Below are 18,750 nucleotides of genomic sequence, written 5' to 3' on the forward strand. Positions count from 1 at the left end.
TTGTGAACTCGCTGTCCTATCGGGCACGAATCAAGTGCTATATAAGGTTAAAAAAAAAATAAAATAAACAGGTGTTGGGGCGCATGGGTGACTCAGTCAGTTAAGTGTCCAACTCTTGGTTTCGGCTCAGGTCATGATCTCAGGATCCTCGCTCAGCCGGGCGTCTGCTTCAGAGCCTCTGCTCTCCCTCCTGGCCACCTCCACCACTCACATGCTCTCTCTCTCTGAAATAAATAAATCTTTAAGACAAACAAGCAAGTGTTAAAATACTTGTCGGGGCCACTTCTGGGCCCAGCCCAGGGTGGCTAGCAGTCAAGGCCCCCAGCAGCGAGGGCTCCTCCTCTTCATTCTCCTCTCTGAGCCCTGTGCCCGGCCCCAGACCGCTTCTCCGCTTCTCCGTGGGAAGGGCTGTGGTCGGCGAGCAGGCGGATGTGGCCTCAAAGCCTTACTTGGCTCCCGACTCCATGGATTATGTAATCTTCCTGAGGCTCCGTCTCCCCTCAGGTGACAGAACAGTTGCGCGCACCTGCAGAGCTGGAGTGCGGGGCAGAGGAGGCCATCCTGGTGGGGAGGGACGGGGAGGTGTTTGTTAGTCAAAGACTCTGGGGACAGAAGGGACGGGGCAGGGGACGTGCCCCTCCTGCGCCCCACCACACTAGGCACGCCGTGTTAGTCCCCGGGCCCATCGTGTGCTGAAACCCAGCCCCAGCCCTGGGCAGACTCGGCTCTGCCTTCTGCTCGGGCACAGCTGAGGCGTGAAAAGCAACAGCTTTTGGGCCCCTAACTTGGGTAGCACACACCCGGGCCCAGGCTGGTGGCGCACGCGGCCCCCAGCCCACGCGTGCTTGCTCTCTGTCGCCTCCTTTGGCTTCCTCCCCCTTCCCATGCCTTCCAGAGCCCTGCCTCCATGTGGGGCCGCAGACATGGCCAGGAGAAGGGGCATGGGGGGGCATGGAAGGACCGTGCAGGTCTCTGTGTCTGTGCATGGGAATAAGAAGTCGGACAGAAGGAGGAAGAGATTTTTTTTGTTTTTTTTTTTTCCTTTCAAGTAACTCAAGGAGACTGCTTGAAATCCCAACTCCTTGTTGTGGGATCTTTGGGCAAATGTTGCACGTCCCCGAACCGTGGTTTCTTCATCTGTGAGGCTGGGGTAACAGCCTGGTGAGGCTGGAATGAGGCCACATTTACAGCGTTCACGCTGTGCTCTCTCCCGGCCCCACAGCCTGCTCACCTCCAGACAGGCCGTGGGGGCCCCCTGGGCTCACGCTGCCACGTCTGCACAGTCGGCCAATACCCACTCTCCCACGCGGTGGTGGGACCGTGAGTCTGCAGCCACACAGGGACCTGGAGACTGCTCTGTGGTTTCCAGGGCCCTGCCACCTCACTCTGTGAGGGGGAGGTTGGAAGCCAGCTTGTGGGTTCAGAAGTGGGCATGTAGTCGAGGCCTGCTCCCCAGAAGCAGCATGGCATGGTTAAGACATGGGCCCTGGAATTAGGCTGTGTGACCCTGGGCAAGTCACTTCACCTCATCCGTAAACCACAGGTAGCAGCAGTACCCGCCTCCCGGAGTTGTTCTGAGGACTGAGTTATGGGTATGAAGGGCTTAGACCAGGCCCAAGACGTGGTAGGCTACTGACAAATGCTAGAGGAAGTGAACCAACTGGTTCCCCACCTTACGGGTAGGCCGTCTCCTCCCCATCAGCCTGATACACGGGAACCGGCCTGCAGATTCAGGAAATCAGAACCAGGTTACTGTGTGTCGACCCCCTGCCTCTGCAGGTGCTCTCGAGGACGCCACATGAGTGAGCAGGAAGGTTAACTAGCTCTCTGACTAGCCACAGAGCTGATAAGGTGGCAGGGTTGGGGTCTGACCACCACCGAAGCCCATGCTCTGGTCACTGCTAAAGAGGGCATGGGCCATTGTGCCAGCACAGTTTGGCAAGGCGGTGGCCCATTAGTGAGCCCGTCCCAGCCAGGATGGAGCCTCTCGGGGCCACCAGTCACCTGGCATGGAAGGACCAGGTCAGTCCTCCCCAGGTCAGACACCCTTCCCCACCAAGACTAGAAGAGCTCCAGCCTCCCAATTCCGGAACAATCTGAATCGGACCCAGAGAGCCTGGAAGGCAGCAGGTGCCTGTCCCTCTCCCATTTGGAAGCACCTTCCCGTTTCAAAGCCCTTTCAAATGGGGAATCCCATTCATTGTTGGGTACGGAGGGAGTCCTGGGCCCTCCCCTCACGGAACCAAGGATCAACACACCCGGCAGAGCTCAAAGAGACCTTACAGACTACCCAGTTTCCTTTTTCTCTTCGGCCACCGGGAAGCATGGCTGGTGTCTAGTACTAGTTTTACACATGATTTCTATGAGACCCTTTATGTCTTCTTAGCTGTGTGCAACCAATTCCCCCCCACCTTCTGTTTTAATTGCCTTAGTTTTTGTGCTGAAGTTGGTTTGTTCTTAAGTTCATACCCCACCTCTTCACTGTTCCTGGTTCCTCTAAGGCACACGCAGCCATTTATTGTGAAATCGAGTAAACACCAATCTAAGTACAAAACCACACCCTGCCTATTGGTAGCCCAGGCTCCTCATTCTCCAGAAGAGGAAACTGAGGTCTGGGAGGGGGACAGTGACACTCTGGCCTGGAGACAGTGCTCTTGGTCAGAGCCTGGCAGCTCTAAACGTGGCTAGGCCTGGCCCCGTTGCCAGCCTCAGCAGGCAGGGGTAATTGGAGGGGCCCCAGGCAGGTGGGCTTGGGTCTGAGATCTCCTGTCTTTTGACTGTTGATTGGCAAGACTAGTGGGGCCCCTGCCACGGGAGGTGGAGAGCCAGCCATGGACGACTCTGTTTGAAACGGAACATGTGGGTGATGCCTTCTTGGGGACAGATCTCACGTGGACTGGCCAGCTTCCGACAGGGTCACGCGTCAGAGCGTGAAGGAGAGCTCTCTCGTGCGGAGCTGGAGTGGGCTGTACGTGAGGAAGAAGGGCGGGAGCCAGCTCCAGGAACCTGGGACTGTGTGTCCTCGTCGTGACACCATAGGGCAGGATGTATGGGGAAGTCGGGAACCCCAGGCGCCTTTCTGAACCTGCTTCCTCGCCCATGGAAGGGGGCGACAGGGCTGTTTCTGAACTCCTTCTACCTGACGTTGCTGCGCTGGATGTGAGTCGGGTGGCAGCAGGTATAGGCCTGTGCCTCTGGTGACAGGGCTCCTGCTCTTCAGGAGGTGGGGGGGTGGCCTCTGAGCCCAGGGCCTCCTTCTGGAGCAGTGCTGCTGGAGGAGCGCTGGCTGGCCACTTCCTGTGTGACCGCTGCTATCCTCAGCTCATCTAACCCTGTGACAGTTCTGAGATAAGTACTGTTCTTAGCCTGTCTTAGAAAGGAGGAGCTGAGGCACAGAGAGGTAAGTACCTTGTCTAAGGTCACACAGCCTGTCGATCCGGAGCCAGCACTCAGGCACAGTCTGTTTTTAGAGCCTGTGGACTGAGGGCCCTTGTCTTCCTGCCTCCCTGCCTCCCGGCCGTGAGGGTGAAAGGTCATTAGTCCTGAACTCAGGGCACAGGAGGTGCTCACATGATGGTGGGACCCATGGCCCAGACCTGCTGGTTGTTCCTTTCTTCCAGCCCGCACCGTGCATCCTGTCTCCTGTGGGGGCTGGGCTCAGCCCGGCTCCAGTGACCTGGCCCTGCTCCCGTCTCCCAGCAGCCCTGGGCCATCCGCAGGGTAGATACAGCAGCCGTGCCCTCCTCCCTCAGCTGGGGGCTCTCGGCACCTTGCTGGTTAGTACCCCTGTGAAGGGGCTCTTCTCCCCAAAACGTACTCCCAGGGCCACCCCCCAGGGGACCTTAGGATCAGAGGGTGAGGCCCAGCCTGAGGTGCTTTAGCCAACCAACCCCCAAGGCCTGGGGTGAGGGCAGGTGAGCCCGGCCAGGCTTAAAACTGTTCAGTCCAGCCCTTCCCACCAGCTGGAGCCAGCCGTGGAAATCAGCAGCACCTGGCCAGCCCCCAGCCCCCAGTCACAGAGCACCTTGCCAACAAGTCCCCAGAGAGCCCCCCAGGAGCTCGACGATGACAGCCCTACGGATAGACTGTGTGACCCCAGGCAGTTCCCACTATGGCCCTCTGAGGGGGTGGTGTCATCCCCGGTTTGCAGACCAAGAAAGCAAAGCCCAGACTGTGAGATGGTGCTCAGGGGAGGCACTGGGGTGGGACATTTCCCAAAAAAGCCAAGCATATGTGGGAAGAGGTCTCTGGCCCTTGTGGCTGGAGGGGAGCTGTTGCAGTGGCTTCGTGGGGATAGAGCGGTGGTTTGGGGCTCGCAGCGGCTCAGGAGGAGAAGGGCTGGTTTGGACTAAGTTGTGTTCAAACCCAGGGGCACCGTCAGACAGCGCTGCAAGACCCAGGCCCATCGGGGCTCTGGTGGAGCCGGAGTGGGGATAGGCATTGAGGAATCAGCAAGGCTACTCTACGGCCCTGTGCCCAGGGCCACCTGGGATGAGCTGTCTGGGGGTCCTATAAGGGGCAGCCTTTTCCGCCTGAGAAGAGTGGGGCTTGGGGGCGGGTGCTGCCAGGGACAGTTTCAAAGAGGCCATGACTTGACTGGCCTGGAAGGATGAGTACGCAAGGCATGGAATCTTCCAGTGAGGGGTTTTCAGGGAGACAACAAGTTCTGGGGGGAGCTGGGAAGGGAAGGTGGGGCAACGGGAGATGGGGCTAGAGTGCCGCTCTGGCCGGAAGGAGCTGCCTGGAGGCTGTTTCGAGGTGCTTGTAGCCAACTGTGTCCTGAATCCCCAGGGGTTGGAGAGTATCTTTCTGGCCCAGGACTCAGAGGGGGCCAGGCGCCGCACACGGTTGCACAGCCTGCCAACCAGAGACTAAGACCCTTAGCCAATGCCCGAGGGGCTTGGACTTTATCCCACAGGTTTGGGGAGCCATGGGAGGTTTCTAAAGTAGGAGACAGCTTGTGCATTTTTTTTAAAAAAAAAAGACTTTTGTATCTTTAGAGAGAGGAACTCCCCAAATGGCTAACATTTAACTTAGGGGCCTGAACCAGCAGCAGGGGGCAGAAGGGGACCCCCAAGGGCCACTCAAGTCAAACTATCTACGTGAGGAGGGTCTTGGTACCCCATTCAGACCTGCCTGAGTTGGGGTCTAGCTGGGGGATATGGGGAGCCCCCAGCAGTGTCCCTTTTCCCTTCTGCTAGAGGGGGTACCATGCCTGCCCTGGAGGTGCCCCCGGATGGGGGGAGGCCGTGTGCCCCACAAATGCATTTGTTGGGGGGGTGTCGACCCTGTGCCCCAGGGAGGAGAGCCAAAGGAGGTGCTTTGTGGCAGCCCCAGACCAGGAAGTAGCCTCTGCCTGCCCCCCCAACATTTCCTCCGGATGAAATCACATCCCAGCAGGGGAACAGGCCCCCATTGTGAAGGGCTGGGGTCTCAGAGAAAGGGCGCCTTTCAGGCCCTTAAAAATAGCAGCCCTGAGATGGATGAGTCCGCATGGAATGGAGTGGCCCATCCTCTCCCAGCAGCATGGGCCCTGTCACCCCCATCCCACGCACCCGTGACCTGTCGTTGACCAGCTGGAGCATCTAGTGGCCCAGGCGGGGGAGGGGTGGCTGGTCCATGCGGCCGTCCCTGGCGTTATCCAGCACGTCTGGGGCCTCTGCAGACGGTGTCCCCTGCAGTCCTCCCCGGAATTTTAGCAGGCGGGGTCGAGTGACATTTTACAGATGAGGAAACTGAGGCACAGATCGTAAGTCCCACGGCCAGCGGGTGGTAGGGCCCAGGTTCGAAGCCAGGCAGTGTGGGCACCCAGGCCTGTGCCTAGGATTCTGCAGTGGTGCGCTGGCTACGGGGCTGGGCTGGAGGAGCAGGGTGTGGTGCCCAGGCCTGAAGTGGGGCACCTGGTGGGGTCACATGATCTAGGTGGACACCAGCGCTAACCACGGCTGCTGGCCTCAGGCTGGTCGCCCCCCTGAGCCTGGTCAGAGGCTGCCACTGGCTGTAGCTCTCGGGCGTCTTGACCCGTCTCAAGCTGGGTCTGCAGGGCTGGGAGCCAGGCGCTCCCCACCTTCCCGCCAGGGACCAGAGAGGGCGGGGCCGTGTGTGCTTGCAGGTGTGGGCTAAGGAGCATTAGCCAGTCTGGACTCCCAGAAGTGAAGGGGCTGGGGGATGAGGGGGCGGGTGCCCATCCAGGGGATTGTGGACAAGATGTTCCAGGCAGGACCTCCAGCCCCCAGCCCCCAGCCTCTCTCAGGAAGGCACTCCCCTTCAGCCACCACCACCACTGCCACCACCGCAGGGGTCCTTCAGATTAGGGGTTTAGAAGGGATTGGAAGAGCTGCACCTGCTGGGACCTCCCCCACCCCCCCCCCACCTCTGCTGGCCTGACCTCTGGGTCACGTGAGGGGGCCCCCTGAGCCCAGCATTTTTCAGCAGAGCCACCTGGAGACAGGGAGGGGCTGTAGAGAGACAGGGACTGAAACACCAGCTGTTGGCAGCTCTGGCCTGCCCCAGCCAGGCTGCCACCGCACGGTGTCCTGGCTTTTTCGGTCCGGGGGTCGCTAGTGCTGGTCAGGGACGCTTGTCAGGGTTGCACCCTGCTGGAGCCCCACACCCCCGCCCTTGCCCGGCCACTCTACCACGCGGCTCTGGCTCTGGGCTCTTCATCCTTCTCCCCACTTCCCAGAATCCGCGCTCTGACTCCTCCTTGGAGAGAGTGGGATGACATCACTTCCTGAGGGGGGGAGGAGTAGGCACGACCCCGACAGCCTAGCCCGCCAGCCCGCCCGCCAGGCCGCCAGCTCACAGGGAGCAGCCTGGCAGCGGCTGGCTGAAGTGGCTGCACCAGAGAGAGCACGACAGAGGCGGGCTAGCCTGGACATGCCGGCTGGCCACCCGGCCCAATGGCCCCTCATCCAACCTGAGGGCCGTGCCCACCAGCCGGGGGATACTTGGTCACTTGCTTCCCAAGTGATGCTGGTCTCCGAGGACACTCGCTTTCCCCGGAGCCGTCAACCGGGGAGAGGAGGACTTGCCACCCACCTCTGGACCAGGTGTCATGTAAGCCTCTGGGCCTGGGGGCAGCTGCCTAGCAGCGGGGCACACACCCCCCACAGCAGGGGTTCCTCAGCACAGTCCAGCACAGGGCAGCACTGGAGCCCCTCACCAGTATCTCCTGGACCACTCCCTCCATCCCATGTGGGGAGCCTCCTGGCCTGCAGTGTTCCCTTTGCTCCTAGGGCTCTGGGGCATGGGGGTCCTAGACTCTTAGGTCCAAGCTCCACCCGAGCTTGCCTGTGGCTGACTTGAATTCAGCTTTAGAGAGCTCTGAACCGGGCAGCGAAGCGTACGTGCCTCAGGGTAGACACGGGATATGTGGGTCCCAGGAGGATAGGGTACCCTGCAGGACTCACTGCCCTTCCAGCAGAGGGGCTGGGTAGCCCCAGTTGTGCCTCTGACCCTGGGTCCCGGCTGTGTCCCTGCCCACCAAGAGGCATAGCTGTGGCCGGGCATTCTGTCTGGTGAGTGCGAGATCAAGTGCCAGAGCACGGTCCCAGGGCTCCAGCAAAGCAAGAAACTGAAGACCTCATTCAGCACATCTTTCCTGAGCGCCTGCTATGTGCTGGGTGCGCTCTCCTGCCTCTGTACTTGCCAGATCCATGTGTACCCTTCCCCCCACCCTCCCCAAGTTCTTCAGCCCTCAACCTGTCTTGTTCAGTTTGTGCTGAGGGACAGGCTGGTGCTTGGTCTGGAAAGCTCCCCTCACACACCCCCACCCCGCCAAGGCTCCACACACTGGGCTGGATCTCCTGGAGAAGAGACAACAGGGGAGCTGGGGGATCCTCTGACCCCATGGAGGGGGAGGCAGGCCGGTAAGCCCAAGTCATTAATGGAACTAAGTAGTTACTATTGTAGTAACTCCCGGGAGAGCCAATACCAAAGGGCCGGCACCAGGCTTGGGGGCAAGAGAGCCCTTGGGTGAGGCGGCAGCCCATCTCTGGCTGCTGAGTTCCTTTACAGTGGCTCTGAGCGGCGGATAGGGTTGCAGGTGGGTCCTGCCCAGGGATGGCTCAGCATTTGCAATGGTCTGGAAGCAGCTCGGCTGTGGGGCCTGGGAGAGATGCTTCTGTGCTGGGCACACCTGGCCAGGAGTGCAGTAGCCCCAGGTGCCCCAGCGGCAGCCACAGGGCCCTCCGCTGTCTTTCAGGAGGTGAGCACCAGGCCCGCTGATTCTCTGCAGAGCTGCCAGCCATGCCCGGGATCGTGGTGTTCCGGCGGCGCTGGTCTGTGGGCAGTGATGACCTCGTCCTGCCAGCCATCTTCCTCTTCCTCTTGCACACCACCTGGTGAGTCTTAGGGCCGTGCCACAGGCCTGGAGGAAGGCTTTCTAGCCGTCTGACCTGACCCTGTCGTGCTCCCGGCTCCTAGGAGTTGGTGTCTGGAATACCCATTGCTTAGGGAAATACCCACATGGAGCGCAGAGACCCTGCCTGGTCCCCTGCCGGACCGGGCACCATCACCGGGCAGGGCTGCCGCCGCTGTCCCCCCATGGCCAACAGCTGGGCTCCCTGCCCTCATGTCCCTGTCCCTGGCCACCCATGTCCTCAGAGGCCAGGTGGATGGTGGTCCTGAGCCCGAAGCAGTGCAGCCCCTCCACCTGCCGCGTCCTGCTGGCCAGGGTCCATGGAAGGCACCTGGACTCCCTGGCCCCCTGTGACACGTGCATCTCCCCAGGTTTGTGATCCTGTCTGTGGTGCTCTTCGGTCTGGTCTACAACCCGAACGAGGCCTGCTCCCTGAACCTGGTGGACCACGGCCGCGGCTACCTGGGCATCCTGCTGAGCTGCATGATCGCCGAGATGGCCATCATCTGGCTGAGCATGCGCGGGGGCATCCTCTACACAGAGCCCCGCGAGTCCATGCAGTATGTGCTCTACGTGCGCCTGGGTAAGGGCCGCCCCGGGGGGTGGGGGCTGCTCCCCACCCCCTTCCACCCCCCCTCTCCTGCTCCATTACTCAGCCGGCCAGGATCTGTGGGGCCCACCCGATGGGCCAGGCCCTGGGCCAGCACCAGCGGCCAGCTGAGAGCCAGCAGACTTACGGGGCTTGTGGTCTAGACCGGGGAGGGCAGACTGTAGCCCAAGGGCCACATCCAGCCTGCCGTTTGTTTGTGCAGATAAAGTTTTATTGGCACCCAGCCACACTCATTCATTGACGTACTCACTGGTTCTGCGGCAGAGCTGAGTAGTCAGGACAGAGATGAGGACCCACAAAGTCTAAAATATTTTCTCTGGCCCTTGCAGGGGAAGTTGTCGGCCCCTGTTCTAGGCCAAGTGCCTCTCTTCTGCTGCTTTGAAAGCCTCCACCAAAGAGTGCCCCCCCCTTCCCTGGAAACCCCTCAGGGATCCGGAGCCGCTCCCTAGAGGGCCTGCCTGTGTCCTTTTTCTGGGCTTGGAGTTCAGCTGCTAGTCCCATCTTTCTGAGCGAACATTTCTCTCCTGCTTCCGCGAACTGTGCTAAGCCCTTCCCTTTGTTAGCTGAGGGAGGAGCCATTACTGGTCTCCCTTTATAGATGAGGATTCTGGGCCACCCCCGCCCCAGCCCAGGGAGGTTAATTAGCGCCCTCAGGGTCACATGGCCAGTGTGCGTGTGTGCGTGTGTGTGCGCGCGTGTGTGTTTGTGTGTGTGTGTGTGTGTGTGTGTGAGAGAGAGAGAGAGAGAGCGCGCGCGCGCGCGTGAGTTGAGATTAGAACCCAGGTTGTCTGTCTCCAAAGCCTGGACCTCAGCTGCCTCAGGTGCTGCCTGCGAAGCTGGGGCCTCAAAGGCTGCCTGTGCCCCCGGGGGCCCCCCTGGCCTGCTGGGGCTCCTCGCCTCCTGCCCTGAGTGCCGGAGCCTCCTCTGGGAAATAGCAGTCTCCGTGAGATGAACCGTCTCTCATCTCATTCTCCGCGCTCCTGTAACGCAGACGTTGTCACCCCATTTTACAGATGAGGAAGCGGAGGCCCAGGGAGATTAGGTAACTTGCCTAAGATACATCTGATACCAGAGTTCATGGACATAAGTCTAAAATCCCGAAAGAGCAGCGAAATGCCTCTTCATCCTCCGCCTTTCCAGTCCCCTCTTAGGGAGGCGTCGGGGCCTGAGGGTGCTTCAGCTAGAACAGGTGGTGGGTACGCTGTAGAAGGACAGACTGGTGGTGGGACAGCCACGCTCCCTGGGCCCTCTCTGCCCGAGGCCTGTGCTGGGGGGGGCGGGGGTCTGGTGCCCCTGCTGCAGAGGGGTCCTTCCGGGGCAGGCGGACTGGAGCGCCCTCCAGCCTGTTCCCTGCTCTCCCCGCAGCCATCCTGGTGATCGAGTTCATCTACGCCATCGTGGGCATTGTCTGGCTCACTCAGTACTACACCTCGTGCAACGACCTCACTGCCAAGAATGTCACCCTCGGTATGTCAGCCGTCTCTAGGGCCGGGAGGGACGGGGTCAGCTCGGAGAGGGGGAAGCTCAGGCACATCCCAAGGGAAGCGGTTGCCGGACAGATGCCAGGCGGGGTTGTGGCTGAGGCTGTGGGCTTCTTCCCAGGCCCGGCCTGCGCCCTTAGGGGCACCTGGTGTGGAGGAGGGGTGGGCAGCAGGGGAGGGCTCCTTGGCTTCTCACCGGGAGCCCCTAGATCTGCCTGCTCTGTGCTGAGGGTGGTCCTCGGGGTCGTGGCTCAGCATGGGACAATCAGGTGGCCAGAGGCCAGGGTTGGGGGCTGCTGGGCCTCGCTCTTGGGCCCCAGAAGCAGACTGATTGGGAGGCAACAGTGCCCCTGAGCCAGGGAGGCTCCCCCAGCACCCGACCTCTTGCTTCCCATTGCTGCCCCGCAGGGATGGTCGTCTGCAACTGGGTGGTCATCCTCAGTGTCTGCATCACCGTCCTCTGCGTCTTCGACCCCACGGGCCGCACCTTCGTCAAGCTCAGAGCCACCAAGAGGCGGCAGCGCAACCTGCGGACCTACAACCTCCGGTGAGCAGACAGGGTGGGCGGGCAGCCCCGCGGAGGTTCACGGAGGGGCGGCCGGGCTGGCCCTGTGCCTTCCGAACCGCGTGCCGGGCCGCATGCCGGCCTGCGGGAGCCGTGCGCATGTGTTACAGTTCTAGCCTCTCCCAGCCTCAGTTTCCTGGTCTGTAGAGTGGGAATCACAACAGCTCCTGCCTCTGACGGCTGCCGTGAGATTTGAATGAGCACAAAGCGGTTGGTGCTGTGCTCACCATTTGGTACGTGCTCGGCCAGTGGGGCCGCTGTGACCATTGGCTCCACCTTCGGTGCTGCTAACGCCAGCGGTCATCATAGCAGGAAGCAGGCCTGAACCAGGCCAAGCAGCACGCACCCTCACTGACAGCAGCTCTGTGAGGGGGCTGTTAGCATCACCCCCTTCACACAGACAGAGCAGGAACACAGAGTTGTGTGACTTGCCCCAGTGACCCAGCTGGGAAATGGCGGTTCTAGGCCCCAGCCCGGGTGGTCTGGCTTTAGGGCCCTTGCTCCTAACCACTGGGCTGGGTGGTCTCTGGGATGAAGGGGGCTGGAGAAGGTTAATCAAGGAAGGCTTCCTGGAGGGGGTAGGTTTTGCACAGTGTTTTGAAGAAAGGGGAATGCTGTGCCATGGTAAAGAAAAAGAGGGAATCCAGGGTCATAGTAATTTCTGTTTAGTCAAAGAAAAAGATGGGTGGGGCACGGAGCTTCTCCTGTGTCTTAGGCCCTGCCCTGAGCCCTTTCCCACCTTCAGTCCGTTCAGTACTTTTGCAGACCCTAGTGCCCTTAGGAGGCTGATTCTATGGACGAGGAGTCTGAGTTCCAGGCAGGGCAGGTCACTTGCCGCAGGTCACGCTGATGGGGAGCAGACAGGTACTCCATCCCCAGGACAGGGGATTTGGGGGACCTCGGTGGACTGCCCAGACCCCCAAGCCCAGTGGGAATTCTGCTTTGAGCTCCCCCTAGGCCCTCCACATCAGCTCAGCGCAGCAGCCAGAGCCACACCCGTGCCTGGGCTGGCCACCTCCCAGCCCAAAATACCAGGTCTCGGAGCCAAGGCCCCAGAGCCCGTTCTCCCAACCAGCATAGCAGGCCATCACCACCCATCCCGTTTTTCTCATTCTGAGCATACGCCCCCACCTGACCTGGTTTCTGGGCTTCTGGGGCCCTGGGAAAAAAAAAAAAAAATCTCCCCTGCCTGACTCTGGGTAATTGCCTTTGGGGCCAGGGAAGCTAATGCCTTTGCAGCTAGGGGCTGTCGTTTTAATTAGAAAGTTTTCCTGCGGTTTCGGGCCGTGTGGGGCTAAGTAAGAGGCCTCAGAGCTCACGGGCTCTGACCTGTTGCATTTTCTCCAGCTGTCTGTGGGGGCCGGGAGGGCAGCCTAGGTTGCGGCTGGGTTAATGTGGCTACCGCTCAGCCTGGTCTCCACGGGCCCTCCACTGACCCTCTGAAACCAGCAGTATTTCTAACAAGGACATTTTCACACCCGCCCGCCCTTCATCCACTTCCAGGTTTGGGGACGGATGCACGCCCCCACCCATGCTGCACTGACAGATTATTTTAGCATCTGGAAGTCAGGAACCTGTTTAAGTCCTGGGCCTTCTCTCCTTTCCGTGAAATCTGGTAGGGGTGGAGAGATGGGTTCTTCCCAGCATGGCTCACTGGGAGCCTTGACCTTGGATCTTTGCAGGGGTGTCTGCACTCCCACGGGGGTGCTGGGTCCATGAACTTGCTCTTCAGATTCACTCTCTCTCTGCCTAGTGTTCTTCTCTGCAGCCTAACTGATGCATCAGGCCAAACCTGGCCCTGGCTCCATCTTCCTCCTGGTGGGCGAATGGGGGAATGCAGGAAAGCCTACAGTCAGCACTGCCCTCAGCCAGAGGCCCAGCAGGAAATACTCTTTAAATGTTGAAAAGTACCTTAGATTAATTAGAAAGGGTTAAAGAATGTGATGCTCTGGGATCCCGGCCTGTGGCTTGTCAGCTCACTCTCCCTTCATCAAGCCCCTGGCAGGGGGATGTCGCTTTATGATAAGACTGCCCAAGTTCCTGAGAACTGGTAGATCCCAGAAGCACCAGTTCCCTTGTACCCTTCGTACCCTGTTCTAACCCCCTCTCTAGCTCTGGAAAGCCCTGTGGCCTTCCCTGTCCCTGTGGGCCACTTCCATAAGGAAGCAGCCCTTTGCTGCAGAGGGAAGCCAGAGGGCTCAGGAAGGAGGGCCTGGCCTGTCACTCCTGATGGATACTAAGTGCCTTGCAGGCATTTGAGGCCACCCATACCTTCCCCTCTGGACCACCAAGCAGCAGCAGCAGCAGGGACCAGAGGGAGGGGAGGGCACATGTCACAAAAGCTTGTTCAGTCTGGAAACTTACATATTTGATGTTGGTTCTCCTAAATTTATGCTCAGAACACACTGACTTCAGAGTACCCGGTGGCTCAGTCCATTAAGCGTCTGCCTTCAGCTCAGGACATGATCTCAAGGTTCTGGGATCGAGCCCCACATCAGGCTCCCTGCTCAGCGGGGAGTCTGCTTCTCCCTCTTCCTCTCCCTCTGCCCCTGCTCATGTATGCGCACGTTCTCTCTCTCTCTCTCAAATAAAAGTAAGTAAAATCTTTAAAAACAAAACAAACGAACACACCAACTTCTGGGCTCCCAGCACTGGAAGGACCTTGGAGGCTAACTGGCCAGCTGCTCCGCCTTCCAGTGCAGTGTCCTGGACACCCCGACCCCCCATCACAGCAGCTAGACACATTGAGGCTGGGGGTGGGAATGGACAGACGTCAGCCACGCAGATGACCGGTGTGGGTCCTTGTCCCCTCTAATGTAACAGATCCAAGGAGTCGGGAGATGCAGAGCCTCACGTGCCCATTAAACTTCCCCCCCCAATACAGAGAAGGTTGTGTATCTGAAATCCCTTCCAAGGGGAAGCAAGTCTGTCTGACAGGTCTGTTCCAGTGACTTGGCCAAGAGGCCCAGCACCCTGCTGCGGGGTCCCAGGGCTTTTAGTTTGAGGCATTGGACACCTGGGCGACAGAGTGGTCCCCAGTTTGGGCTCCTACCTATGAAGCCTCCCTGGGGCATGCTGGTGTTCAGTCGGCCAGAAGCTGGGAGTGTGGCCAACCACATGCTGTTGTAGGCCAGCAGGGGTCCCCCCCAGGGGACCTTGGCCAGGCCCAGGCCCAGTCCCTCTTAGACCCCCTGCTGGAGAGCCCTTAGGTGGGATCCTCGAACAGGCTGCCCTGCTCCAGTCGCAGCTGGGTCGTGTCCCTTTTGGCCCCGCCCCCTGACCTCACACATACCAGCTCTCTCCCCTTGCAGGCACCGCTTAGAGGAGGGCCAGGCCACCAGCTGGTCGCGCCGGCTCAAAGTGTTCCTCTGTTGCACTCGGACGAAGGACTCGCAGTCAGTAAGTACTGGGGGGATCGCCTCCCACCGGCTCACGTCCTGCTGTCGGCCACTTAGGAGCCCTGGCTCCTTGGCAGAGCCAGGTGGAGCAGGGCAGCTAGAAGGGCCTGAGCTTGAAGCAGGAGTGGGGGGGGGGGACCTGGCACTCACTGGCCTACCGACTCCCTCCAGCACGGGGAACAGCCACTTCCTGGCTTGGTCAAGGGGATGGAAAGGTTTCAAGACCTTTCATCCACCCCCTTGGAACTTAGTTTAGGAGAGGAGATACTAAAAAATCAGGGTGACCTGAAAGCAAAGAAAAGCAGTATGAACATTCCCAGCCGCAGAGGCCTCTGGAAGGCCCGTCGGGGCGGTCAGGTGCTGAGCCCCAGACGTGCACAGTCAGCCCTCCGTACCTGGTGCTTGGAGGAGGGCACGGAGGGGCCCAGTGCTGCTGGAGAAAGGCCATCTCAGCAGAGGGTGGCCCCTGGGGGGAGGTAGGGCCCTTGGGGTCCTCGACGCAGACCCCCCATGCACCCTGGCAGGGCCCTTAGAGACCATCTAGTGTCCCCCCCCCCCGTCCCCTGCCCCTCATTTTTCAGATCAGACAGCTGAGGCCCAGAGAGGTGGTGTGACTTGCTCAGCGTCCCACAGCTAGTTAGTGGCAGAGCCAGTGAGGTCAGGAGACCACTCCTCCCTGAGCCAGACAGCAAGTGCCCTCCATGGAAGCCACCGGAAGCCTGAGTGGCTCCTTCCCTCCAGCAGCCCCTGGTGAACTGTAGAGTGAGTAATCAGGTATAAGAAAGTCCTCCGCTCCTCCAAGGTTCCCTGGTGGGCGGGGATCACCCCATGGGCCTCTCTGGGGGGTGGTCTAGGGGAACATACCCACCCCTCCTGGGCACGTGGCAGACTTGGGGCTGATGTCAGAGTGCTGCAGGGTGGGGTGGCCCAGGACCCGGGTCCCATCAAGCGCTGGGGGTCAGGTGCAGTGCACGTTTTGATCACTCTGTGCTCTGTGGCTTAAAATCTGAACTGAGTGCCCAAGTGACAAATCAGGCCCTTCGTGTACAGTTCCGTATTTGTAGATGCAGCCGTATAGGCCCCTCGCAGGGCGGTCAGCGGAGCCCGGTGGTAGCTAGTGCTGTCTGGCCTCGTCAGGACTTTGAGTTTGCAACCCTGGAGTTTTGTTCTCTTAAAAGTGTCAGGCACTCACAGGTGAAACCCTGAGAGTGGGAATCACTGGCCATGAGTCTGCACCCAGCACAGCCTTTCCCAACAAGCTAGGGAAGAGGTTTCTGAGGCCGGGAGGAGGCCTGGCCCACTGACGGGCATGGTGGCCTCTGCACGCCTCCTGCCTCCTGCCCTCCTGCCCGAGGCCAGAGGGGCAGCCAGCCCAGTGTCACAGCCTTCTCCAGGCCCATCATGAGGGTCCCCGAGCCTAAAGCCGTGGGCAGGTGGGGGGAGGGGGACTGCCACCCCAGAGGCTCCGCCCCGTAGGAGGCCTTTCAAGGTCACAGCTGGTGGGAGGTGGGAAGAAACTCAGTGTGGGGAGGCGGCAGCCAGGAGCTCAGTTTTGGCTTCTCTGCTAGAGAGACAGGCGGAGGAGAAACAAGCCGGGCCGAGCAGGCCTTGATTCCTAGTGGCTGGGGAAAGAACAGGAAATGGCTCACGTTGGCATCTGTGCATGGTAGGCGGTGATGGTGAGTGCCATAGGAGCTCTGAGGACAGAAGAGGGCCGGGAGGTGGAGGTTTGGTGGCTGTCACACACAACTCTGGTCAGGTCTGCAGGGCCCAGAGCCTAGGCTAGGGCCCTCGGGGTCACATTTACAGAGGGCCCGGCGGGATTGGACCCAGCTGGTGCCGAGCAGGTGCCTGGGGCGAGCTGGCACTGAGCCTGGAGCAGAGCACCAGACCAGTGGGATTCACGTTGGGTCTCTTGCCCTCTCTCCGCTCCCCTGCCCCCACCTCCCCCCCCCCCCCGCCCCCGGACTTCACAGGATGCCTACTCCGAAATCGCCTACCTCTTTGCTGAGTTTTTCCGAGACCTCGACATTGTGCCATCTGACATCATCGCCGGCCTGGTGCTGCTCCGGCAGCGGCAGCGGGCCAAGCGCAACGCCGTGCTGGACGAGGTGAGTGCCATCTCTCCTGCGGGCCTCTCCCTGCTGCCCTGCTGCTGCTATGCCCGCTCCCTGGGGTCCCTCTGGTCACCCCCTGATGCCCCCTCTCCTCCTGGCTCTAGCTTGAGGGTCTTCTCGCTGCTGGGCCAGCCGCGGAGGCTTCTGACCACAGGGCCCTCGTGAACGATGCTTGGAGCCTCGGCCCTCCGCACTTGCCTCCGTCTGCCCCCCGCCCCCAACCAGCACCCTGACCCCCACTGGGGTCTCCCAGCATCCTCTCCAAAGCGCGGTACCCTCGGCCTGGGCAGGAAGGTCCCTGGCGCGGGCTGGTAGGGGGTGTTTGATGCTTTCAGTGGAAAGGGAGCAACTAGACATGTGAGGAGACCTCGGATTTGGGGACAATGGCTGGGTCACGGAAGAGCTAGAAACCACACCCTCCTTTGGGTGTTCAGGCCCTTAGGAAGCAACAGAATCAGAGCCCGGGGGGACCTGGACCCCCTATCTCAGCCGTGCCTCCTGGACCTGGGACAGCCACCTTCACACCCTGGTTTTACAGGCGAATAATGACATTTTGACCTTCCTGTCTGGGATGCCAGTGACTAGAAACACCAAGTATCTCGACCTCAAGAACTCGGTGAGTCAGACCCCCCGCACCCCCTCCCCACCCTGGCTCCTTTTCCCTCTGCGGGGCGGCCTGAGCAGACCCCCTGCCGGCCGCCCCGCAGCATGGGGGGCTCCCGCAGCTCTCCGCCATCACCTCCCTCCTCACCACCCCTTCGCCTCCCCTTCCTCCTGAGGACCGCCCCCGTCATGCTGGTCCCACGGTCAAAAGCCTGGAATCTGCTTCACCACCCTCCGAATGTCTGGCCCTGGCTTCTTTTTTTTTTTTTTTTTTTTAAAGATTTTATTTATTTATTTGACAGAGAGAAATCACAAGTAGATGGAGAGGCAGGCAGAGAGAGAGAGAGAGGGAAGCAGGCTCCCTGCTGAGAGCCTGATGCGGGACTCGATCCCAGGACTCTGAGATCATGACCTGAGCCGAAAGCAGCGGCTTAACCCACTGAGCCACCCAGGCGCCCTGGCCCTGGCTTCTTAAGATCGTGAGGTTGGGGAGTGGCGGGGCGAGCTGCTCAGACGGTTGCAGCCGCTGTTGTCCTGGAAGGCAGCACGACACAACGCACTAGTTTCGAGCTCTTTTGAGCGGTGGAACCTTTTCTCAGGCATCTGTACTAGAAACCCGCTGTTCACAGGTCAAGGTGGGACCTGCCCTGTGGCCAGGGGAGCTCTTCCCCACCACAAGGGCACTGTGCTGCCCAGGCTGAAACTGCAGCCGGCGTCCTCAGGAGCAAAGCGATTCGCCGCTGTCACTGTGACCTTGAGCAAGGCCTCTGTCCCCTCGGAGCATGTTTCTGCATGGGTGATGGTGCTGGGCACACCTTCCAGCCAGAGCTCCAGTAGGGAGGAAATGAACCATTCCGAGTCTGGCTCCCCAGTCGGGGACCTATCAGAAAGGATTCCTCCCTTGTATCTAAATTGCCTAGAAAATCCTCCAGTCTCCATCTGTCCCCACTGTCCAGAGTGGGTGTGCATGTCCCCTCTGTGTGCATGTGCCCGAAGCAGGTGCCCAGCCCAGCCTCGCTTACCCCAGGCACCCCGGGCGCTCTTACCATGTGAAGGGGGAGGTGGCACAGGCAGGCCACCGAGCCTTGAGGTGCTGGGCTCCCTGCCTGCCGGTGCCCCACCCTCCAGCTGGAGCCAGAGAGGATAATTACCTTCTCCAGATCATTCCTAAAGAGCAGATAGAGCTGGCCTGGCAATGGTTCCGCCCCTCTGGGCCCTTATTAAGGTGCTCCCTACTTCACTTCAGAAGATGACTAATCACCCTCTTTAACTTTTACAAGGTGACTAATTCCCCCTAAGTGCAGGAGCCCTCCAGCGTCTGGCACACCCCGGACACAGGAAGCCGCTTTGCGGGGACACCTGTGCCTCCCACCTCCTTCCAGCCCATTGGGCTGATCACAGTAGCCACTGGCCTCAGACGCCAGGTGTCAGACTGGCGCCTTTCTCTGCAGAGATCCCGGTCTGGTCCAGACATCCCTGGGGAGCCTGTGACTTGGCCCATCAAACAAGAGTCTCCCCATATTTGCAGACAAAGAACTTGTGGGCCGAGAGGCTGTTGATGGCTTGTCAGGTCCCCCAGCATCTACAGCGCTGGCCCTGCTGCTCAAGGCCTGG

At 60.2% G+C, this 18,750-nt stretch overlaps 1 protein-coding gene across 3 annotated transcripts in view; it reads left to right on the forward strand.

The window, feature by feature from the left end:
* Positions 1 to 18,750, forward strand: part of DAGLA (diacylglycerol lipase alpha) — a 61,743-nt gene that overhangs the window by 28,345 nt on the left and 14,648 nt on the right. For 2 of the 3 annotated variants that reach the window (XM_004770340.3, XM_013044609.2), the window contains exons 2-8: positions 8,207 to 8,345; positions 8,734 to 8,945; positions 10,338 to 10,439; positions 10,862 to 11,000; positions 14,330 to 14,417; positions 16,393 to 16,527; positions 17,072 to 17,149. In XM_004770340.3, the coding sequence (XP_004770397.1) occupies positions 8,251 to 8,345; positions 8,734 to 8,945; positions 10,338 to 10,439; positions 10,862 to 11,000; positions 14,330 to 14,417; positions 16,393 to 16,527; positions 17,072 to 17,149 (849 nt within the window). In that variant the 5' untranslated portion in view covers positions 8,207 to 8,250. Of the gene's footprint in view, positions 1 to 1,030; positions 7,060 to 8,206; positions 8,346 to 8,733; positions 8,946 to 10,337; positions 10,440 to 10,861; positions 11,001 to 14,329; positions 14,418 to 16,392; positions 16,528 to 17,071; positions 17,150 to 18,750 lie in introns of those variants that run through there. The other variant, XM_045063315.1, reaches the window with a different exon arrangement.

This window comes from Mustela putorius, unplaced genomic scaffold (assembly GCF_011764305.1).
Source record: "Mustela putorius furo isolate JIRA1106 unplaced genomic scaffold, ASM1176430v1.1 tig00000127_pilon_pilon_pilon, whole genome shotgun sequence".
Classification (NCBI taxonomy): Eukaryota; Metazoa; Chordata; class Mammalia; order Carnivora; family Mustelidae; genus Mustela; species Mustela putorius.